The sequence below is a fragment of the Grampus griseus genome (assembly GCF_964374135.1).
Source record: "Grampus griseus genome assembly, chromosome: 9".
Lineage (NCBI taxonomy): Eukaryota > Metazoa > Chordata > Mammalia > Artiodactyla > Delphinidae > Grampus > Grampus griseus.
The window spans coordinates 91205247-91230276 of NC_139003.1; the positions used below are offsets into that span (position 1 = coordinate 91205247).

The 25030-nt window shown below is 43.2% G+C and overlaps 1 protein-coding gene across 3 annotated transcripts in view; it reads right to left on the bottom strand.

Moving 5' to 3' along the window:
• AMPH (amphiphysin) overlaps window positions 1–1436 on the bottom strand; it is a gene marked incomplete at its 5' end in the record, with an annotated part of 190479 nt that extends 189043 nt beyond the window's left edge. For all 3 annotated transcript variants that reach the window (XM_082662331.1, XM_082662330.1, XM_082662329.1), the window contains one exon: window positions 1368–1436. In XM_082662331.1, the coding sequence (XP_082518457.1) occupies window positions 1368–1436 (69 nt within the window). The remainder of the gene's footprint in view (window positions 1–1367) is intronic.
• Between the last annotated feature and the right edge of the window lie 23594 nt (window positions 1437–25030).

Sequence of the window (25030 nt, forward strand, 5' to 3'; positions counted from 1 at the left end):
CTTACTGCATTGAGAGCATGCATGTGTGAAGGGAGGGACGAGAGGCAGCTACCCAGCCTCTGGGCATGCGGACAGGCAAAGGAATCAGTGCCCCCTTCAGCTGAGTTCATGGGAGTCAATGGGAACTGGGGGGGCGTCCTGAGCCCAAGTCTGAAAAGGGAAATTCACCTTCATAGTGGGCAACGCGGCAAATCTGACTTCCAGTAAAACAGGAAACCACTAAACATTCAGAATCCCAGGGATGGAAAATACTTCCACGTGAAAGAACACAGTTCAAGTGACACGGACCACGGGGCTCATTAGCCGGTGTCCATTTTCAAGTACAATGCTTCATCTACAATATGAATGTCCTTTGCCCGGGACACAAGTGAAGACCTCAGTGCTGGCAAGGTCTTGACGACAAGCAGTGGGCAGGGAAGCCAGGCAAACCCACTGCCTGCTACTGTACCTCTCCAACTGCTCGGGGCTGGGCTTGATTTGGACATGGCGTTCATTTGTGCCCACCTCTCGGGGAGAAAAATAAATTACTGCGACCAATCTTGTGAAACACCAGGGAACCCAACCCGTGCAGCATGGATTTTTTTTTTTCATGCAATAAAACGCCCTCCTCTGTGCAAAAAGATGCAGAGAACTGTTAGGTTCAGGTCATATTTATTTTTGACCTTCCAGAGAAGGACGCTGGCGTCAAAAGGGATACACATACAGAGAGACCCCTCAAAAAAAAAAAAAAAAAAGGAAGAAAAATCGAAAGAAAGAAGTGTGCATCTAGATCTCGGTTTTGAACTTCGGGATTCACTGCACAGTACTGTATTAAAGCCCTTGGCTCTTCGCGATCAGCCTTCTTAATCCAAACATATTTCTTCGGAGGTAGCTTCTGTGCTAAATCGCTCGTTCCTGCTGCACCCAAGTAGCCAGGAAATCCCGCCGGAGGAAGGACAGCGCCGCAATCTCCCGCCGGGACTTGCGGGCCGCGTCCCCACCAGCCGCCTGCGGGCGCACGGCCAGCGGGCGCCGGAGGAAGATGCGCTCAGCTCCGGGAGCCGCGGGCGACACGCAGCACCTGCCACAGCTCGTGCCGGGCGCCGGCCCAGGAGGGCGGGGAGCGCGGCCAGCCGCGCGGGGGAGCGGCGAGGCAGCCGGGAGACCCGGGCCAACCCCGCGCCTCCCGGGACAGGGGCTGCGCGTCCCCGGCACTCCCGCCTTCCCGCCGGCTCCCCGCAGCGCCGGGTGCCGCCTTGCTGCAGTGGCTGCGGCGGAGGGCAAGGCGTCCCCGCGACCCCGGCCCGGCCTCCTGCGCTCCCCCACATCCCACCCCCGCCCCGGCCGGCTCGGCCCTGCCCGCCGCGTCCCCGCCACACGCTTCTGACCTTTTCCTGCGCGCGGTTGAGTCGCTTCTGGACGTTCTTGGCGAAGATGCCCGTCTTGATGTCGGCCATGGCTGCGGGTCCGCGGAGGCTGAGAGGAGCGGAGCGGGCGGCGAGGAGGAGCGGGAAAGGAGGAGCAGGAGAGGCGGCGAGGAGCCGCCGAGCGCCAGGAGGGGTGAGGGAGGGGCGCGGCGGCGGGGACCCACTTAAAGCGACAGAGCGGAGGCGGGACGCGCCGGCCCGGTCGGTGACACGGGTGGCGAGCTAAAGAGAGAGAAGAAGCCAAGAGTCGAAATGCCCAGAGAGCGCCCACAGTGATGGCAGAGGAGGTCTGGTGGAGAAAGGGAAGGGAGCCGAGCAGCAGCCGCAGGGCCCGCAGCAGCTCCGGGGTTCTCTGAAGGCGGAGTTTGTGGTGGGGGAGGGTGAGAGGGGCCCCAATTCTCTCCAGCAAAAAAAAAAAAAAAAAGGCGGGTGTGGGCGGAGGAGTTGGAAGGAGAACACCGGGAAGGTGCAAGTGGAAATGGAGGGGGTTGGGCTGCGCTCCCTGGAGGACCCGCTCGACGACCCCAGGCAGAGAATGCAACCCTCGATTATCTGTGTGTTCAAGAACACACCCTCGGGAGGCTCGCAGCCCAACGAGGGAAGCCGACTGGGAAACCGAGTCAAGGCAGACGTTGGAGCTGCCCCAGAGACACAGGTAGAAAGGAGGGAGGCACCAATGGTGACACTTGTGTAAACTTTCACACAAGACTTGGGGCGAGGGCGGGAGGTTCCTTGCTGAGAAGGGTCCACTCCTTTAAGGCAGGTACTGTGCTTTGGTGATCTCTGTAATCCCTGCCCTGAGCATAGGCACTCACTTTCCAAGAACCATTGCATGGAAGAGGCAGGTCCTTTATTGCCTCACACCAGCAGTGTAAGACCCAGGCCTCCTAACCTGTTGCTTCTTACCCACCTTCTGGTAACCTTAACAGGGATTCACCATCGTCAGTACACTTTGCAGAAGTAAGAATAATAGAGATAAACTTGTCCTATACCTACCTAGAGCTCTTGAAGCCTCTGACCGAAGGTCAAACTATTCATATTGGGTTCTCTCTGAGAATGTGAGAAGGGTAAGGCAGGTGGCCCAGCAAACAGGTCAGAAGTGAGTCAGGCACCTGGGAATCCCGTGAGTTCTGGAGAGCATCTCACGCCACCTCTGGAGTAGACTGTCACGTGGGCAGCTCCCATGCTTTGCCGCTTGGTATCCACTCCTAGTATAGTCCCCTCACCTTGATTCTAAAAGGCTTGTGACTGCCTTTTACCAATAAGATATGGCGGAAGTACACTGTGCCAATTCCAGACCAACGCCTTGAGAAGCCAGGCAGGTTTCGCAGTCTGAGGAACGAAACCTGTTCTTCCTGTGCTGCCGTGTAGAGTTTCAGCTACCCTGCTGTAAAAAGCCCCTTGGAGAGGCCACATGGTAAAGGGAGAAGCCCTGAGGTTACTTGGACAGGGAGAGCAAAACCCAGATGTCCCTGCATCCCAGCTGAGACCATCCTCCAGGAAAAACACTGGCCCAATACAGCCGCACAAAAAATCATCAGCAAGACCAGCGGAAGAACCGCCCAGACAATCCTAGCCAAGAATGTGGAACGGTGAGCAAAAAAAAAAAAAAAATGATAGTGGTTTTATTATGCGATGCACACTGAGGCCAAACAAACTCAAATGTCAGTTTGGAGCAGAGAAAGGTTTATTGCAGGGCCATGGAAGGAGACAGGTAGCTTATGCCTCCCGAAATCCCAAACTCCTGGGAGGAGTTTCAGCGAAGCATTTTAAAGGCAAGGTGAGGGAGGGGCATGGTTGGTTGTTGGAGACCTCTTCGTGTCAGAATCCTTTGTTCTTGCAGCTGTCCAGGTAGGTCAGGTCAGGATGATCCTGTAAACCTCCAACAAGATAAATGTTATTCTCTGTTCTGCAACTTTTTTTTTTTTTTTTTTTTTTTTTGCGGTACGCGGGCCTCTCGCTGTTGTGGCCTCTCCCGTTGTGGAGCACAGGCTCCGGACGCGCAGGCTCAGCGGCCATGGCTCACGGGCCCAGCCGCTCCGCGGCATGTGGTATCTTACCGGACCAGGGCACGAACCCGTGTCGCCTGCATCGGCAGGTGGACTCTCAACCACTGCGCCACCAGGGAAGCCCTGTTCTGCAACTTTTTATCTCTATATGAATGGGAAGGTGTTATACCCTTAAAGGTCAGAGCCTTGAGAATGGTCTATCCTGTACATTTCAGCCTATAGGCAACATTCTTAACCCTAAACAAAAGCTATAGAACACAAAGATTTAAAGAAACAGATCCAATATGGAGTCAGATTTGCTCTACCTTATCACAGCTTTTTAAGCCACTTTTCTGATGGTGTTTTACTGAAATACCCTGTCTATTCACTTGGTTCTTACTTCCTTAGGATGGCTATTCATCCCAATTTGCCTGGGAATGAAGGCGTTTCCAGGACACAGGACTTACAGTGCTAAAACCAGGAAAGTCCTGGGGAACCTGCAAGAGTTGGTCACCTTCTTTCCAACATCTCAACTAAACAGGAGTTTACTTCAGAGCAAAGTAAGAAAAACTTGTTTCTTCTCTTGGTCAGCATTCAGTAGAACAGACTATTCAGAAGCCACGAATTTTGAGTCGGGGGCTTCTGAACCTTAGCTCTGCCTTGGGATCTTGGCCATGAGGATACAAGCCTCAGAATGTTGGAATATACCAGAATGTTCTGGAGCATATCAATCCATGGTTACTCTTATACTCTGAGCCCCAGAGCCCCCTCTGCTCCCTCTGGGCCTGGCTACAGCCCTCATTACAGTCACCACTGCCCTTTCTCTGACAAGCAAGGGACAGGGTCCCAAGCAGTGGGTTTACTTTTTCTCTGCTTACTTAGGGCCCGAGCCATCAGATCCCACTGTCCCAGCCTTTGTCTCTCCTGGCAATTACTCCCCCACCAGTTTTTGGAACACAGTGAATATCTTTTGAAATAAAATTGCAAATGGTTCGCTTTTCTTATCATTCGGATGCCCAAATCTAGATCTGTAGCGTGGGTGGAAAGGGAAGCTTGTCATTTCTTGATAATTCCATTTGGAATACATGCTGAGCATATTAAAAAATTGTGTGCAAACTGTTAACAAATCAACCAGTATTTTTGGGTTGCCATGTGGCTCATTTTAGCCACTCTGGAATATTGATGAAGCGCTTTAGCTGGTACTTAGTAGGTGCCCTGTAAATATATATATATATATATATTTTTTTTTTTTTTTTTTTGGCTGCATTGGGTCTTCATTTCTGCACGCGGGATTTCTTCTAGTTGCGGTGACTGGGGGCTACTCTTCGTTGCGGTGTGCGGGCTCCTCATTGCGGTGGCTTCTCTTGTTGTGGAGCACAGGCTCTAGGTGTGCAGGCTTCAGTAGTTGTGGCTTGTGGGCTCAGTAGTTGTGGCTCATGGGCTCCAGAGCACAGCCTCAGTAGTTGTGGGGCATGGGCTTAGTTGCGCCGCGACATGTGGGATCTTCCTGGACCAGGGCTCGAACCCGTGTCCCCTGCTTTGACAGGTGGATTCTTAACAACTGCACCGAATGCAGGAATGCATGAGACTAACTCATGAGGATGCATTCTTAGCTATTTCTTCTCATAATTCTTCAGTAATGCTACTGGAACATGGGTGGGGGGAAGGGGAGCCCAACTACTACAATGATTTTTTTCCTTAGGATAATTTTTTTAAATTGAAGCATAGTTGATTTACAGTGCTGTGTTAGTTTCAGGTGAACAGCAAAGTGATTCAGTTATACATATATATATATTCTTTTTCAGATTTTTTTCCATTATAGGTTATTGTAAGATATTGAGTATAGTTCCCCATGCTATGCAGTAGGTCCTTGTTGTTTACCTATTTATATGTGGTAGTTTGTATTTGTTAATCCCAAGCTCCTAATTTATCCCTCCCTCCCCATTTGGTAACCATAAGTTTATTTTCTATGTCTCTGAGTCTGTTTCTTTCTTGTAAATAAGTTCATTTATATCATTGTTTTAGATTCCACATATAAGTGGCATCACATGGTATTTGTCTTTGTCTGACTTACTTCACTTAGTATGATTTTCTTTTGAATTCTTGAATTTTATTTCATTTATTTTTTTATACAGCAGGTTCTTATTAGTCATCAATTTTATACACATCAGTGTGTACATGTCAATCCCAATCGTCCAATTCATCACACCACCATCCCCACCCCCCGTGACTTTCCCCCCTTGGTGTCCATACGTTTGTTCTCTACATCTGTGTCTCAATTTCTGCCCTGTAAACTGGTTCATCTGTACCATTTTTCTAGGTTCCACATACATGCATTAATATACAATATTTGTTTTTCTCTTTCTGACTTACTTCACTCTGTATGACAGTCTCTAGATCCATCCACGTCTCAACAAATGACTCAATTTCGTTCCTTTTCATAGCTGAGTAATATTCAATTGTACGTATGTACCACATCTTTATCCATTCATCTGTCGATGGGCATTTCAGTTGCTTCCATGACCTGGCTATTGTAAATAGTGCTGCAATGAACATTGAGGTGAATGTGTCTTTTTGAAATATGGTTATCTCTGGGTATATCCCAGTAGTGGGATTGCTGGATCATATGATAATTCTATTTTTAGTTTCTTAAGGAACCTCCATACTGTTCTCCATAGTGGCTGTATCAATTTACATTCCCACCAACAGTGCAAGAGGGTTTCCTTTTCTCCACACCCTCTCCAGCATTTGTTTCTAGATTTTTTGGTGGTGGCTATTCTGAAGACTGGTGTGAGGTGATACCTCATTGTAGTTTTGATTTGCATTTCTCTAATGATTAGTGATTTTGAGCAGCTTTTCATGTGCTTCTTGGCCATCTGTATGTCTTCTTTGGAGAAATGTCTATTTAGGTCTGGACATTTTTGGATTAGGTTGTTTATTTCTTTAATATTGAGCTGCATGAGCTGTTTATATATTTTGGAGATTAATCCTTTGTCTGTTGATTCGTTTGCAAATATTTTCTCCCATTCTGAGGGTTGTCTTTTCATCTTGTTTGTGGTTTCCTTTGCTGTGCAAAAGCTTTTAAGTTTCATTAGGTCCCATTTGTTTATTTTTGTTTTTATTTCCATTACTCTAGGAGGTGGATCGAAAAAGATCTTGCTCTGATTTATGTAAAGAGTGTTCTTCCTATGTTTTCCTCTAAGAGTTTTATAGTGTCTGGTCTTGCATTTAGGTCTTGAATCCATTTTGAGTTTATTTTTGTGTATGGTGTTAGGGAGTGTTCTAATTTCATTCTTTTACATGTAGCTGTCCAGTTTTCCCAGCACCACTTATTGAAGAGACTGTCTTTTCTCCATTTTATATCCTTGCCTCCTTTGTCATAGATTAGTTGACCATTGGTGCATGGGTTTATCTCTGGGCTTTCTATCCTGTTCCATTGATCTATATTTCTGTTTTTGTGCAAGTACCATATTATCTTGATTACTGTAGCTTTGTAGTATAGTCTGAAGTCAGGGACTCTGATTCCTCCAGCTTCGCTTTTTCCCCTCAAGACTGCTTTGGCTATTCGGGGTCTTTTGTGTCTCCATACAAATTTTATTTTGTTGTTGTTGTTGTTTTTTGTTTTTTTGCTGTACACGGGCCTCTCACTGCTGTGGCCTCCCCTACTGCGGAGCACAGGCTCCGGACGCGTAGGCTCAGCGGCCATGGCTCATGGGCCCAGCCACTCCGCGGCATGTGGGACCCTCCCGGACCGGGTCACGAACCCATGTCCCCTGCATCGGCAGGCGGACTCTCAACCACTGCGCCACCAGGGAAGCCCTCTCCATACAAATTTTAAGATTATTTGTTCTAGTTCTGTAAAAAATGCCATTGGTAATTTGATAGGGATTGCATTGAAACTGTAGATTGCTTTAGGTAGTAGAGTCATTTTCACAATATTTATTCTTCCAATCCAAGAACATGGTATATCTCTCCATCTGTTGGTATCATCTTTAGTTTCTTTCATCACTGTCCTATAGTTTTCTGCATACAGGTCTTTTGTCTCCCTAAGTAGGTTTATTCCTAGGTATTTCATTCTTTTTGTTGCAGTGGTAAGTGGGAGTGTTTCCTTAATTTCTCTTTCAGATTTTTTCATCATTAGTGTATAGGAATGCAAGAGATTTCTGTGCATTAATTTTGTATCTTGCAACTTTACCAAATTCATTCATTAGCTCCAGTAGTTTTCTGGTGGCATTTTTAGGATTCTCTATGTATAGTATCATGTCATCTGCAAACAGTGACAGTTTTACTTCTTCTTTTCAAATTTGTGGTCCTTTTATTTCTTTTTCTTCTCTGATTGCCGTGGCTAGGACTTCCAAAACTATGTTGAAAAATAGTGGTGAAAGTAGACATCCTTGTCTTGTTCCTGACCTTGGATGAAATGCTTTCAGTTTTTCACCATTGAGAATGATGTTTGCTGTGGGTTTGTCGTATATGGCCTTTATTATGTTGAGGTAGGTTCACTCTATGCCCACCTTCTGGAGAGTTTTTATCATAAATGGGTGTTGAATTTTGTCAAAAGCTTTTTCTGCATCTGTTGAGATGATCATGTGGTTTTTATTCTTCAATTTGTTAATATGGTGTATCACATTGATTGATTTGCATATATTGAAGAATCCTTGCATCCCTGGGATAAATCCCAATTGATCATGGTGTATGATCCTTTTAATGTGTTGTTGGATTCTGTTTGCTAGTATTTTGTTGAGAATTTTGGCATCTATATTCATTAGTGATATTGGTCTGTAATTTTCTTTTTTTGTAGTATCTTTGTCTGGTTTTGGTATCAGGGTTATGGTAGCCTCATAGAATGAGTTTGGGAGTGTTCCTTCCTCTGCAATTTTTTGAAAGAGTTTGAGAAGGATGGTGTTAGCTCTTCTCTAAATGTTTGATAGAATTCACCTGTGAAGCCATCTGGTCCTGGTTTGTTGGAAGATTTTTAATCACAGTTTCAATTTCATTACTTGTGATTGGTCTGTTCATATTTTCTATTTCTTCCTGGTTCAGTCTTGGAAGGTTATACCTTTCTAAGAATTTGTCCATTTCTTCTAGGTTGTCCATTTTATTGGCATAGAGTTGCTTATAGTAGTCTCTTAGGATGCTTTGTATTTCTGCGGTGTCTGTTGTAACTTCTCCTTTTTCATTTCTAATGTTATTGATTTGAGTCCTCTCCCTCTTTCTTGATGAGTTTGGCTAATGGTTTATCAATTTTGCTTATCTTCTCAAAGAACCAGCTTTTAGTTTTATTGATCTTTGCTATTGTTTTCTTTCTTTCTATTTCATTTATTTCTGCTCTGATCTTTATGATTTCTTTCCTTCTGCTAACTTTGGGTTTTGTTTGTTCTTCTTTCTCTAGTTCCTTTAGGTGTAAGTTTAGATTGTTTATTTGAGGTTTTTCTTGTTTCTTGAGGTAGGCTTGTATAGTTATAAACTTCCCTCTTAGAACTGCTTTTGCTGCATCCCATAGGTTTTGGATCGTCATGTTTTCATTGTCATTTGTCTCTAGGTATTTTTTTATTTCCTCTTCGATTTCTTCAGTGATTTCTTGGTTATTTAGTAACGTATTGTTTAGCTTCCATGTGTTTGTGTTTTTTACGGTTTTTTCCCTGTAATTCATTTCTAATCTCTTAGCGTTTTGGTCAGAAAAGATGCTTGATGTGATTTCAATTTTCCTAAATTTACTGAGGCTTGATTTGTGACACAAGATGTGATCTATTCTGGAGAATGTTCCATGTGCACTTGAGAAGAAAGTGTAATCTGCTGTTTTTGGATGGAATGTCCTATAAATATCAATTTAATCTATCTGGTCTATTGTGTCATTTAAAGCTTGTGTTTCCTTATTTGTTTTCATTTTGGATGATCTGTCCATTGGTGTAAGTGAGGTGTTAAAGTCTCCTACTATTATTGTGTTACTGTCGATTTCCTCTTTTATAGCTGTTAGCAGTTGTCTTATGTATTGAGGTGCTCCTATGTTGGGTGCATATATATTTATAATTGTTTTATCTTCTTCTTGGATTGATCCCTTGATCATTATGTTGTGTCCTTCCTTGTCTCTTGAAACATTCTTTATGTCAAAGTCTATTTTGTCTGATATGAGTATAGCTACTCCAGCTTTCTTTTGATTTCCATTTGCATGGAATATCTGTTTCCATCCCCTCACTTTCAGTCTGTATGTGTCCCTAGGTCTGAAGTGTGTCTCTTCTAGACAGCATATAGGTGGGTCTTCTTTTTGTATCCATTCAGCAAGCCTGTGTCTTTTGTTTGGAGCATTTAATCCATTCACGTTTAAGGTAATTATCTATATGTATGTTCCTATGACCATTTTCTTAATTGTTCTGGGTTTGTTTTTGTAGGTCCTTTTCTTCTCTTGTGTTTCCCACTTAGAGAAGTTCCTTTAGCATTTGTTGTAGAGCTGGTTTGGTGGTGCTGAATTCTCTTAGCTTTTGCTTGTCTGTAAAGCTTTTATTTCTCTGTCATATCTGAATGAGATCCTTGCCAGGTAGAGTAATCTTGGTTGTAGGTTCTTCCCTTTCATCACTTTAAGTATATCATGCCACTCCCTTCTGGCTTGTAGAGTTTCTGCTGAGAAATCAGCTGTAAACCTTATGGGAGTACTCATGCATGTTAAGTCATTTTTCCCTTGCTGCTTTCAATAATTTTTCTTTGTCTTTAATTTATGTCAGTTTGATTACTATGTGTCTCTGTGTGTTTCTCCTTGGGTTTATCCTGCCTGGGACTATGCACTTCCTGGGCTTGGGTGGCTATTTCCTTTCCCATGTTAGGGAAGTTTTCCACTATAATCTCTTCAAATATTTTCTCTGGTCCTTTCTCTCTCTCTTCTCCTTCTGGGTCCCCTATAATGCGTATGTTGTTACGTTTAATGTTGTCCCAGAGGTCTCTTAGGCTGTCTGCATTCCTTTTCATTTTTTTTTCTTTATTCTGTTCCGCAGCAGTGAATTCCACCATTCTGTCTTCCAGGTCACTTATCCATTCTTCTGCCTCAGTTATTCTGCTATTGATTCCTTCTAGTGTAGATTTTATTTCCGTTATTGTATTGTTCATCTCTGTTTGTTCTTTAATTCTTCTAGGTCTTTGTTAAACATTTCTTGCATCTTCTTGATCTTTGCCTCCATTCTTTTTCCGAGGTCCTGGATCATCTTCACTATCATTATTCTGAATTCGTTTTTGGAAGGTTGCCTATCTCCACTTCATTTAGTTGTTTTTCTGAGGTTTTATCTTCTTCCTTCATCTGGTACATAGCCCTCTGCCTTTTCATCTTGTCTATCCTTCTGTGAGTGGTTTTTGTTCCACAGGCTGCAGGATTGTAGTTCTTCTTGATTCTAATGTGTGCCCTCTGGTGGATGAGGCTATCTAAGAGGCCTGTGTAAGTTTCCTGATGGGAGGGACTGGTGGTGGGTAGAGCTGACTGTTGCTCTGGTGGGCAGAGCTCAGTAAAACTTTAATCTGCCTGACTGCTGATGGGTGGGTCTGCGTTCCCTCCCTGTTGATTGTTTGGCCTGAGGCAACCCAACACTGGAGCCTACCTGGGCTCTTTGGTGGGGCTAATGACAGACTCTGGGACGCCTAGGAGTACTTCCCAGAACTTCTGCTGCCAGGGTTCTTGTCCCCACGGTGAGCCACAGCCACCCCCCGCCTCTGCAGGAGACCCTCCAACACTAGCAGGTAGGTCTGGTTCAGTCTCCCCTGGGGTCATTTCTCCTTCCCCTGGGTCCCAATGTGCACGCTACTTTGTGTGTGCCCTCCATGAGTGAAGTCTCTGTTTCCCCCAGTCCTGTCGAAATCCTGCAATCAAATCCCACTAGGCTTCAAAGTCTGATTCTCTAGGAATTCCTCCTCCCATTGCCAGACCCCCACGTTGGGAAGCCTGACGTGGGGCTCAGAACCTTCACTCCAGTGGGTGGGCTTCTGTGGTATAAGTGTTCTCCAGTCTGTGAATCACCCACCCAGCAGTTATGGGATTTGATTTTACTGTGATTGTGCCCCTTCTGCCATCTCATTGTGGCTTCTCCTTTGTCTTTGGATGTGGGGTATCTTTTTTGGTGAGTTCCAGTGTCTTCCTTTCGATGATTGTCCAGCAGCTAGTTGTGATTCTGGTGTTCTCACAAGAGGGAGTGAGAGCACGTCCTTCTATTCCGCCATCTTGCTTCCTGCCTCAATAGCATCTTATACTCAAAAAAAAACCTAGTATGATTTTTATCATGGTTATGTCATACAGTGGAGTCTTTTTTTTTTTTACAAAACCTTATGCAGCACTCAAATATATTAATCAGATGGACCCTCTCTGGATGCAGAGAATGTTGGGTGCCCAGAGCTCCACCCATTAGGTGGCCCGTTTATTCCCTGTGACTGTCTTTAAGGAAGATCCTTAGAGCCACAGAACACAGCAGAAGTCCACAGTACCAGCGACCCTCAGCGACACCTTCTGTCTCTGAAGTTGTAGGATCCATGCTTTTGTGTGTGTTTCCTTCATCCCCAGCACCACTGGGCCCTCCCACCAGTATTCCTTGATTGTTTGTGCCTGTTCCTCATAATGACCATACATTTTTCTCCTTGGTCAGTCAAGGAAAAATGTGACCCTTGCAGTTCCACGTAGATGTCACTATTAATGAAAAGTAACCCAAATCCTCACTAATTTCAGGGACAAGCTTAGATTGTTACCGAACTCAGGTCTGGCTGTTCACCACTCAGAAAGCAGTACTCGAGAGAGAGACAAATGTTGATAGAAAGGAAAACTGCTTTTAATCAGAATGCCGGCAATCTGCCAGCAATCAGTGTCCCCCAAAACCATCTCCAAAGATACTGCTCGGCCACGAAAGCTTTTAAAAGGAAAAAGGGAAGTAGTCTCAGTTAATCACTGAGATGGGGGTCAGAGTTGTTGCCATCCCACAATGTGTGCAGGCTTATGTGCAGGCTTGTTGACTTCTTGTGGTCTTTCTCTAGATGCAATCTTATTCACACAGTTTGGGAGCTTACGGAAGGGGAAGCTAGAGAAGAGATCTGGTCATCTGTTAATTCCTTATTCTTCATTTCTACTTCTTTGATCTATGGAAAGAACCAACACGTTAGGCAAGGTATTGTGTGATCAAAAGATTTGAAAGGGGTGCTTGGTCCAGAGGTGAGTAGAACATGGGGGATGCCTGGTTTAACGTTAGTGTCAAGACAAAAGGGGCCTCCTGCAGGGAACTCTTTCCTGCAAAGAGCTCTTTCCTCCCAAAAGCTGCTTACAAAATGTTAAATTATATTTAATGATTATTCAGGTAAAGTTCAGAAAAAGCATCACAACTCCAACCCCAGGTATTCATCTGAACAGGGCAGAATTCCTGAATTAATTGTAATTTCCAATTCACCTTCCTTCCTTCTAAATTGCACTTCAAATTGCTTGATAAATCAGAAGTATAATTATGACAGGTTTTCATAATTTGGAATAGGCCCAGAATTACTACTGTATTATCACAAAACTCATTTTCCAGATGTTTTAATGGTACAGAAGCTTATCCTTGCCTATATTTATATCTTGTAAGTCCAATTTAGACCCTTAGGAAGGTAGATTTCTAGATCCATTGTTTAATGTGTCTAGCTCTTTGCTGACACTCACAAGAGTTAAAATTTATGCTGTATATTCTAATTAGCTACATCTTCTTTATGTCATTGTACAGATAATTAAGGAGTCATTCCATTTATACATTTGGTTGAACCTAACTGGACTTTTGGTCCCAACCAAATTATGACTAGTACTTACACTTACCTCTTTGTTTAAAGACTCAGACAAAATTTTATTTTGTCTCACAAATGTTAAAATAGCAGTGAAAGGAGGATGTGCTGTAAAATATATTTTTTGGACTGATTATCTTATGCATTTCAGGTGAAAACTTTCTTCAAATTATGCCAACTATTTACATTTTAGTCCCACATATATTTTTATTCAATTTCGCCTGCATAACTACCCTTTTCTTTTCCCAATTTAACCAAGTCTAAAAATACAAACTTCTAACTCTATTAATAATGTATCACTAATGTATCCCAAAATACTGCATAGGAGGCAAGAGCTTTGTTTTAATACGTGAGCCATTGGCCACTAAGGAAAACAATAACAATGTATTCAGTTGCCTAATAACTTTAAAGTACTTCAACACCGTGTTTGATGTGTTTGTGCAGAACAATGCAAAACAACTTCTATGCCTCAAAACAAAATGCTTGAACATCACTTAATAGCTTATAAGCCAACTGAGAGGTCAGGGAGGAAAACAAAATAGAAATTCTAATTAACCACAACTCTTTCTGAAGAAAGGGACAAGTCCCTGCAAATATTTTAAGCTATTTTCTATCCACAAATAAGCTATAAAAATTCCATGTACAGTGTGGGAAACAGCACATTTGTCTGGGCTACTGAGAGCACCCTCTTACTTGCTTATATATCTAGACTATTTTATTGGGAAGTTTTCCAGCTTGGACAAACCCCAGCTTTGTAACAGTGATCTACTTGAAAACCTTTTAACAAATGCTTAATTTTAGCATATGTTGGCCCGAGATTTTTTTTGGTTCAAGGAACTTATTTTTTTGATTAAATATGTCCATATTTATATTTTACATAAATGTAGCTATTCACATGTGCCTACCTTTGGCTGCATGGCTGCTCCCCCACCTTCACCCCATCTTTTGCCACCCCTACACACCTCTCTCCAAACTGCTCCTGGAACTGTGGCTGCCGCTGACATAGTAGAGGTATATTACCTTGGACCATAAGATTCCCCACGACAGTGTTCCTCCACTCCAAGCCTGCACTTCAACCAAAGCCCCTGGCTAATGAAGCCAACCCAGGTTCCTGGTATGATTTTATGTACAAGAAGTCTGGACTAAGCACTGTGTCCTCCCAAACATCTGCCTACTTCCCTGCAGTATAGCCTTTTTCCTCTCCAGAGACCACACAACCTTCTACCTGTTCTTGTTACCTACTCCAGGTTCATACTTCTCACTGTATGACAGGCCAATAAATCAAGACACGAGTCATTGGGCAAGGAATAGAGACTTTATTTGGAAAGCCAGCAGACTGAGGTGTCGGACTAGTGTCCCAAAGAACCATCTTGCGCAGGTTTGGATGCTAGTTTCTTTTATAGAACAAAGAGGGGTAGGTGAGGAGGTAAAGTGAAAAAGACAATAAGTTGTTGCAAATATTTCCTGGTTCCGGTCAGACTCCAGAGGGAATGTGTTAATTACTTCTTTCGGGAAGCCGTTTACAGGTGTGCCCGGTCAGGATGTTTCCTGTGAGTTAAACAAAGGCATTTTAGCTTAACACTGAGGTAGGGGGGCAGGGTTCCTGGGGATGGGCCATTATGTGTACTTTCCCTTTAGTAATAAACTTCTAGCCAAAGCAATAGAATACAAACTTCAAAGTAAAAGAAGTAGATCCAATATGGAGTCAGATTTGTTCCTCCCTATTACATTCTCACATCTAAAATTACCTCACTCTCTTCACCTCTCTTCTCTAAGACCCCCAACAGGCTGCTGCCTAGAGCCACCTCCAAGGAATCAAGCAAGTTGTGTGGTGATGGTGGTAATATTTCCTATTAGTATTGCTTTCTGTGTTTCTGCTGTAGTTCAGCATTATGGGGCTTAGAGAGGCTGTGGTAAGCTCGTCTAGGACAGAAGCTGTCATGGATTGAATTGTGTCCCTGTGATATTGTGATTTATAATAAGAAATATTATGCTTGGTGTTTGTCCCTGTTCTTGCACAAAGCTCCCCAAACCCTTGAAATTTCCCAAGTGATTAGAGCAATACAAGTATTTTTTGTTATTCTTAAGAAAGCCCCTTTTGGGCTTCCCTGGTGGCACAGTGGTTAAGAATCCGCCTGCCAATGCTGGGGACACGGGTTCAAGCCCTGGTCCGGGAAGAGCCCACATGCCGCAGAGCAACTAAGCCCGTGCGCCACAACTACTAAGCCTGCGCTCTAAAGCCCGTGAACCACAACTACTGAACCCACATGCCACAACTACTGAAGCCCATGCAGCTAGAGTCCATGCTCCACAACAAGGGAAGCCACCACAATAAGAAGCCCGTGCACCGCAACGAAGAGTAGCGCCCACTCGCCGCAACTAAAGGAAGTCCGTGTGCAGCAACGAAGACCCAGCACAGCCAAAAATAAATAAATTTATTAAAAAAAAAGAAAAAAAGCCCCTTTCAATCACACCTGAGTGTATGTTAATGAGGTAACTCTTAGAAAGGTCCTAACGATGGGGGCTTGTTGCCGGGAGAACCAACCTGGTGATTAGAGGGTTGGAACTTTCAGCCCCACCCTCATTGCATCCCCCTACCCCCCTACCTTCTCCCACCCCCGACCTCTGGGGAGAGGAGACAGGCCAATGATTGAATCAACCATGCCTATGTAATGAAGCCTCCATAAAAACAAAAAGGGTAAGATTCAGAGAGCTTCCGGGTTGGTAAACACGTGGTGGTGCAGAGAGAATGGGGCCTGGAGGGGGCTTAGAAGCTCCACACATGTCTTGCCCTATGCATCTCTTCCATCTGGCGATTCCTGAGTTATACCCTTATAATAAACCAGTAATCTAGTAAGTAAAATGTTTCTCTGAGTTCTGTGAGCCACTCCAGTAAATTAAATCCTAGAAGGGGGTCACGCGAACCTCCAATTTACAGCCAGTTGGTAAGAAGCACAGGTGACAACCTGAACTTGCCATTGGCATCTGTAGTGGAGGGTGGGATTGAGCCCTTAAACTATGGGATCTGACACTAACTCCAGGTAGTGTCAGGACTGAACTGAATTGTAGGACCCCCAGCTGGTGTTGCAGAATTGCTTGGTGTGGGGAAACCCGGCAGCTCCCCCAGCATTTGGTGGCCAGAATTTTTGCAAGTAGAAAAGAAACACCTAGGAGGAGTTTTTTCTTTACAGTCTCCACAAGAGATCGTTGAAGTCCTAACTCCTGGTGCCTGTGAATTTAATCTCATTTGGAAATAGGATCTTTACAGATATAATTAAGATGTAAATTAAGATGAGGTCACAGTGCAGTAGGGCAGGTCCTTAATCCAATAGAACTGGTTTCTTTATTTTTTTTTTTTTAAAAAGAAGAGACTTGGAAACACACACACAGAGGAGAATGCATGTGAAGACAGATGCAGAGGGCAGAGGGCCGTGTAATGATGGAGGCACGGATGGGAGCTACTCAGCTGCGCCACAGGAGCACCTCCAGCAACTGCGGAAGCTTGGAGAGTGAGCACGGCCCGCTGACACCTGGATTACAGACTTCCAGCCTCCAGAGCTGAGGTTATACATTTCTGTTGTTTTAAGCTACCCAGTTTTTGTTACTTTCTTATAGCAGGCCTAGGAAACTGATGCAGAATCCAACCTCCTTCTTCAGAACAGCATGCATTTTGGAAAAATTTATCTCCCAATCCAAATAACTGACAAACATTTCTGAAAACAAGATTTTCATTAGTTGGAACAGCCCGTGCTCATCTGTTGCTTTCTTTTGAAACAATGTATTTTTGTAAGTGCATGATTTGCCCTTCTTTTCCTTCTTAATTTAATGAAAAAAGCAGTAGCTTTTGAGCGAGCCTCTTGCAGGTTGGGTTCTAAGGAAGCAAAGGCTGAGTTTGGGGGGGAGGTTGATTAGAGATCGCTGAACCTGTGAAAGGCAGGGAGAGGAAGCAGGATTGGCAGAGGAGGAAGCTGGACTCCCAGGCAGGTCTGGGCTCTGTAGGGAGCAGTGCCCATAGAATGTCCCCATCCAGCTCACAGGAGCTGGACCATTACACCTCTGCCCACCAGCCACTGGAGGCCGGTGGCCCTAGGAGGCGTGTGAACTGGGGTCAGGCAGCTTTCTGCCAGGGGAGTTCACTCTGCAGGCCCTGGCAGGAAGTTGCCTGGGGACTGCACTCCCTCAGAGGTGAACAGCAAGCCCCTTTTTTTTTCTTTTGGCCACACAGCGCAGCATCTGGGATCTTAGTTCCCTGACCAGGGATCGAACCCACGACCCCTGCGTTAGAAGCGCAGAGTCTTAACCACTGTACCACCAGGGAGGTCCCAGCAAGCCCTTCTTGGACGGGGATCTGGGCAGTGGGCCAGGCCATCCCCTACTCAGTAGTTCAGATGAAGAGCTCCTAGAACACGGTAGACACGTGTTCTTTGGTCCCCTCTAAACATCTGCTGTTTCTTCACCCTCCCATGTTATCCTGCCTCCTGCCTACACTGAGATGTTTCTGAGATTAATACTAAGTTGATCATCCTCCACAAGGTGCAGACTTTTACATTTAAACATGGTCCATTTGCCCCTTATGAAGTTAGTTTAGTCATCTGTGTTGTCAGGGCTCTCCATTCTATAGCTACTATTTTTCCTTTTTTTTTTTTTAATTTTTTTAAAAAATTATTTATTTATTTATGGCTGTGTTGGGTCTTCGTTTCTGTGCGAGGGCCTTCCCCAGTTGTGGCAAGCGGGGGCCACTCTTCATCGCGGTGCGCGGGCCTCTCACTATCGCTGCCTCTCTTGTTCTCTGCGGAGCACAGGCTCCAGACGCTCAGGCTCAGTAATTGTGGCTCACGGGCCCAGTTGCTCCGCAGCATGTGGGATCCTCCCAGACCAGGGCTCGAACCCGTGTCCCCTGCATTGGCAGGCGGATTCTCAACCATTTTTAATAAATAAGAAACTTGTAGGTGGACACTCTGAAACTACATAAATACCCTGTTTCTTGCCAAAATCTCCCTCCCCCGATTTGGCATGCGTAATGGTTCTTGCCTAAATCTGTTTTTACCAAGATGCTTTTTAAATGGCGATTTTCTACTTCCCTCAGTGCTACTGTGTTTGTTAATCAGAACTCCACTGTATGCAAGAGCCTTCCCTTTCTTTCCATATATCTACTAATTTATTATCTATTGTCAATATGGACTCATGGATTCTTATTTTATTCATTCTGTTATTGTTCTTATGTACCTTGCTGCTCAAATTACCCCAGACTTGGCCAGTGAAAGCCCCTTCATTTTTTTTAATATATCCTCATCATTTTCTGAGCACTTCCTTATTTTCTGGCACAGTAACATATTCCAGGCTCATCTTGATTTTCTCTGCCCCAGCCTTTGAATAAGCCATTTCTCCATGAACCCCTGGTTCATTTTTGTGGAGAATTGTATTTAGAAACGAAGGTGTGGGTTCAGGCTTTGCTCGTTGCAAATGAGTGACTGAGTGTCATTGAAATAATAAACTTACATGGATACTTCTAATTAGAATCCGACATAGGCTCTTGCTTGCTTTTCCCCATTCCATACTTGTATCTCTCATCTTACATATTTCCCTGGCTCTCAAGAACCTTACTATAGTCACTTATTTGCGCAATTCTGCAATACCCACAAAATGGTTTCATAATACTGATACCACTGCAACAAACCTATTGAGAAGAGTTCAAGGTTAACCTTTTTTTTCTTTGGACTGAAGTCAAAATACTATCGTCAACATTTTCTTGCGGTACTGGCATAAAGACAGACCAATGGAATAGAATAGAGAGGTCCCAAAATCAACCTTCACATATATGGTTGAATGATTCTCAACAAAAGTGCCAAGGCCTTTCAAAAAGAAAGGACAGTCTTTTTTTTTTTTTTTTTTTTTGCAGTACGCGGGCCTCTCACTGTTGTGGCCTCTCCCGTTGCGGAGCACAGGCTCCGGACGCGCAGGCTCAGCGGCCATGGCTCACGGGCCCAGCCGCTCCGCGGCATGTGGGATCTTCCACGGATTGGGCACGAACCCGTGTCCCCTGCATCGGCAGGCGGACTCTCAACCACTGCGCCACCAGGGAAGCCCAAGGACAGTCTTTTTAACAAATGGTGCTGGGAAAACTGGGTATTGATATGTAGATAAATGAAGTTGAACTCTTACTTATACAAGGTACAAAAATTAACTCAAAATGGATTAAAGACCTAAATGTAAGGCCTAAAATTATAACACTCTTAGAAGAAAACATAAAAGGAAAGCATGATATTGCATTAGGCAATGATTTGTTGGATATCTCACCAAAAACATGGACAACAAAAGAAAAAGAGATAAATTGGACTACATCAAAATTAAATGCTTTTGTTTATCAAAGGAAACAATCAGCAGAGTGAAAAGACAAACCATGGAATCAGAGAAACTATTTGCTCACCATATATCTGATAAAGGGTTAATATCCAGAACATATAAAGAACTCCTAAAACTCAACAACAAAAACCAAACAACCTGATTTAAAAACGGACAAAGGGCTTGAATAGACATTTCTCCAAACGAGATAATCAAATGGCGAATAAGCACATGAAAAGATGTTCAACATCACTCATCATCAGGAAAATCAAAATTAAAATCACAATGAGATACCACCTTATACTCATTAGAATAGCTACTATCAAACCCAGAAAATAACATGTTGGTGAGGATGTAGTAAAATTGGAATACCTGTGCACTCTTGGTGGGAATATAAAATGGTGTAGCCACTATGGAAAACAACATTGCAATTCCTGAAAAAAGTAAGATAGAACTTTCGTATGACAGCAGTACCATTTCTGGATATATACCCCTCCAAAAATTAAAGCAAGGTCTCAAAGAAATATTTGTACACCTACGGTCATAGCAGCATTATTCATAATCGTCAAAGGTAGAAGCAACTCTGGTGTCCGTTGACTGGTTAATGGATAAACAAATGTGATCTATTCATACAGCCTTAAAAGGAAGGAAATCTTGACACATGCTACAACATGGAAGAACCTTGAGGACATGATGCCATATAAAGCAAGCCAATCATAAAAGGTCAAATATTGTATGATTCCATTTATATGAAGTACCTGGAGTAGTCAAAGTCATAGAGACAGAAAGTAGAATGGTAGATAACCCAGGACTGGTGGCAATGGGGAGTTGTTATTTAATGGGTTTGGAGTTTCAGTTTTACAAGATGAAGAGACATCTGGAAATGGATGGTGGTGATGATTGCCCAGCAATATGAATGTACTTAATGCCACAGAACTACACACTTAAAAATTGTTAAAATGGTCAATTGTATGTTATGTATATTTTACCATAATAAAAAAAAATGAGAAACTTCCTGAGGCAGATCACTTTATTCACTGGAAACAGGTTTGTTACTGTTTTCATTTAGTTTAAGATTTTCCCCATCCTTATTAACTTTATTTTATTGGATATGTAGAACATTAATATGAATCAAAAAGTCAAAACTGTATAGAAATGTACACTCAGGGAAGTGTCACTCCTTCTCCTATCCCTTCAGCCATCCCTTCATCTCCATTCCTTGTGGGTAACCAATTTTATTACTTTTTGTATTATCAGTCTTGTATTACTTTTTGCAAAGTTATACAAATATGTGCATGTTTTCTTATTTTGTCTTCTTTTTTACAAAAAAACCCCTAGCATACTATGTATATTCTTTTGCATTTTTTATTTAAAATATGTTCTGGAAATTACTCTCTTTCAGTTTATAAAGATTTCCCTATTTTTTTTTTACCAGTTTCCAGTACTTCAGAGTGTATATTTATCATAGTGTATTCAACCAACAATCATCGTTCTTATTTATCTTGAAGCTGAAATTATCCCAGATAGAGCCAGTGAAAGCAATCTTCTATTTGTACATTTAAGTAGATTACAATATTTTACAATTATAAATAATGCTGTATGAATAATTTTTGCATGTGTATTTTCATGTTGTTAAAACTATATCTTCGGGATAAATTCCTGATGAATCTGTAGGTCAAATAATACCTGTGTAAGCAGGTTTGTTCAGTATTGTCAAATTCAACTCCAGGGGATAGCACTATTTTGCATTTTTATCAGCAGTGTATGAACGTGCCTGTTTCTGCACAATCTGGCTAATTTTGGCAAGCCTTTGGATTTTTGTCAATCTGATGGGTGAAAAAAAAACAAACTGAAGGAACTGTAAACTTGAAATGAGTGAGAGATTATTTCCCAAATATCTCTCTAAGGTAAAGAAAAGCGATTATAAAATTCATGTCTTCTTCGTGTGTCATATACATTTTCAATTTTATGACAGGCATTGTGTTTAAAACAGTAGACAGTGAAGTAGATTCTGTCAGGCAGCTGAGGTGAAGGGATGATTTCTTTGATCTCACTAGGAGTTAACCTCAGTGGGGGATCAATAGCAGCTTTAATTTGTTTCAGTTTACATCTGGACCGCTTGAGAACGAAGTCAGCCCCCTCCCAATAGCCAGACTTTGCAAGCAAGTCACCAGTATACTATAAGACTGTGAGAGGGCTTCCCTGGTGGCGCAGTGGTTAAGAATCCGCCTGCCAGGGCAGGGGACACGGGTTCGAGCCCTGGCCCGGGAAGATCCCACATGCCGCAGAGCACCTAAGCCGGTGCGCCACAACTACTGGGCCTGCGCTCTAGAGCCCGCGAGACACAAGTACTGAGCCCGCAAGCCACAAGTACTGAGCCTGCGTGCCACAACTACTGAAGCCCGCGTACCTAGAGTCTGTGCTCCGCAACAAGAGAAGCCACCACAGTGAGAAGCCCGCGCACCGCAACAAAGAGTAGCCCCTGCTCGCCGCAACTGGAGAAAGCCCATGTGCAGCAACGAAGACCCAAGGCAGCCAAAATAAAAAAGACTGTGAGATCTCTCTGCTTTCCGCCTTCTTATAGTATTGAGGGGCTGATCTCTATGATCTTATCAGCTGAGCTGGTGGCAGCTGGGGTTCAGATTTAGTTAATTTCAGTTATCTTCTAGTTCCAAGTGTTTTGAGGTGATGCCAGGCGCCTCCCACCTGTAACACAGGTACAGTGAGACTGGGTTCTCAGGGAAGCGCAGACTCTGAGATGGAGCTCAGTGTGCAGGCTGTTTACAGGGAGTGCCCTTGGATCAGCACCTGTGGAGGGAAGTGTTTCATTTCCTGGGGCTGCCATAACAAATTACTACAAACTGAGGAAGGCTTTCCCATCATCAAACCTGACCATCTGCTGAGTTTTCTGGCCTTACACAGTCTGTCCACTCCTGCATGCCCACTTCCCTGAGTCCTTGAATCTCTTCTTCCGCTGTCTGCCACAGTAGTTCTGGTATTTTTCCTCACTTAGTACAGACTATTACTTTTTCCATGCTTCTAGGAGCCATCCTAGAGCCAGATTAGAGTCTTTGCTAGCATGTTAAACACTTTATCTTGGAAAAGTGCAATTAATTTGTAAACTTTCTGTTATCCAATCTTATGTTCCAGGCCCCCTTTACCCAACATGCTCAGATCCAGTCCCACACAGACTCCGCTGGTCCTGCCAGTACACGCTGGCTGGGACTGGCAGCTCCTTTGAGGTACAGGCCTTTTCCTCCCTTTTCTGGCCCTGCATGTTGCTGGCTGGGGCATCCTGTGACTTCACCCGAGTTATAGGCCTGGTACCCAGGACGAATGAGGGGACATATCCTGGGGCACATCCTTGCTTACAGAGGAGAGGCTTTTGAATTGTCTTCAGGGGAACAGAGCACTAGCTCTTGGAAAGGGATGTGCCACTTCTGAAGGCTCAGAAGTTTTAGGAAAATTTGTGGATTTAAGAGTTTCGGGGTTTTCAACCCAGATATCCTCATCCCATGTGTCAGTGTCCTATTGTTTCTCAAACAAGGCTCTAATCTTGGCATTAAGACCTACCGTGGCTGAGAGTTTAACCTCTGGAACGCTGCTACTCTTGTGATTGAGTCCTGGGTCTCGTGCTTAGATTTCCCTGCAGCCGCAACTGCCGATACTTTTCAGAGCCTCTTAGCAGTCTCCCAAGAGGTGCTCTATTCATGCTGGCCTTTCAACTGCCAGTTAGTTGCTTTTAGCCTTTCCTTATCTTTTTCTAGAGTGTCAGTGAGTTTTGCACTAGGCATCTAACTCCATAATCTTTTTAGTTACTGATTCCTGCATACTTGTCTTTTTTAAAATTTCAGTTTTTGTGATAAGAATACTTCACATGAGATCTACCGCTGAACGAATTTTTCAGTGTGCAGTACATTATTATGGACTGCAATGTTGTACAGCAGATCTCTAGAACTGACTCTTCTTGCTTAACTGAAACTTTGTACCCATTGATTAGTAACTTCCCGTTTCCCACCCACCCGTGCCCCCCAACGCCTGGCAACCACCATTTCACTCTTCGATTCTATGAATTCTAGATACTTCATGTAAGCAGAATCATGCAGATTTATCTTTCTGTAACTGACTTGTTTCCCTTAGCATAATATCCTCAAGGTTTATCTATGTCATGCATACTGCAGAATTTTCTTATTTTTGTAAGGCTGACTAGCATTCCGTTCTCTGTATATACCACATTTTATTTATCCGTTTCTATGTTGATGGACATTTAGGGTGTTTCCACATCTTAGCTATTGTGAATAGTGCTGCAGTGAACATGGGAGTGCTTATGTGTCTTTGAGATCCTGATTTCAATTATTTTGGATAAATACCCAGAAGTGAGATTCCTGGATCATATGGTAGTTCTAGCTTTAATTTTTTGAGGATCATATGCCAACAGTGCACAGGAGTTCCCTTTTCTCCACATGCTTGCCAACAGTTGTTGTCTTTTGGTCTTTCATGATAGCTGTCATGACAGGTGTGAGGTGATATTATGGTTTTCATTTGCATTTCCCAATGATTAGTGACGTTAAACATTTTTTCATATGTATGTTGATCATTTATATGTCTTCTTTGGAGAAATGCCTCTTTAAGTCTTTAGTTCATTTTTTATTCAGGTTATTAGTTTTTTGGCTGTTGAGTTGTAGGGGTTCATTATATACTTTGGAGATTTAGCCCTTAACAGATGTATGGTTTGCAAATATTTTCTCCCATCCCCTAGCTTGCCTTTGACTCTGTTGATTGTTTTCTTTGCTGTGCAGAAGGTTGTTTAGTTTGATGTAGTCCTACTTGTTTATTTTTGTTTGTGTTGCCTGTGCTTTTGGTGTCATATCTGTGAAATCATTGCCAAGATCAATATCAAGAATTTTTTCCCTATATTTTCTGCTAGGATTTTTATAGGTTCAGGTCTTATGTTTAACTTATTAATCCATTTGAGTTGATTTTTGTGTGAGATATAAGAAAAGAGTCCAATCTCTTTCTTTTGCATATGGCTATCCAGTTTTCTCAACACCATTTGTTGAAAGGACTATGATTTCCACACTGTGTACTCTTGGCACCCTAAGATCAGTTGAGTGTATATGCATGGATTTATTTCTGGGCTCTCTATTCTATTCTGTTGGTCAATATGTCTGTCTTAATGCCAGTACCATACTGCTTTGACTACTAGTTTTGTAATATGTTTCAAAATCAGGAAGTGTGATGCCTCTGACTTTGTTCTTCTTGCTTAGGATTGTTTTGGCTGTTTGGGGTTTTTTGTGGTTCCATATGAAGCATAGTTTTTTTCTCTTTCTGTTAAAAATGTCTTTGGGGTTTTGATAAGGATTGCATTGAATCTATAGGTCATTTGGGGTGGTATGGACATTTTAATAACATTAAGCCTTTTCATCCATGAGCGTAGGATGTCTTTCCATTTGTTTGTGTCTTCTTTAATTTCTTTAATCAATGTCATATAGTTTTTCGTGTACAAGTCTTTCATCTCCTTGGTTG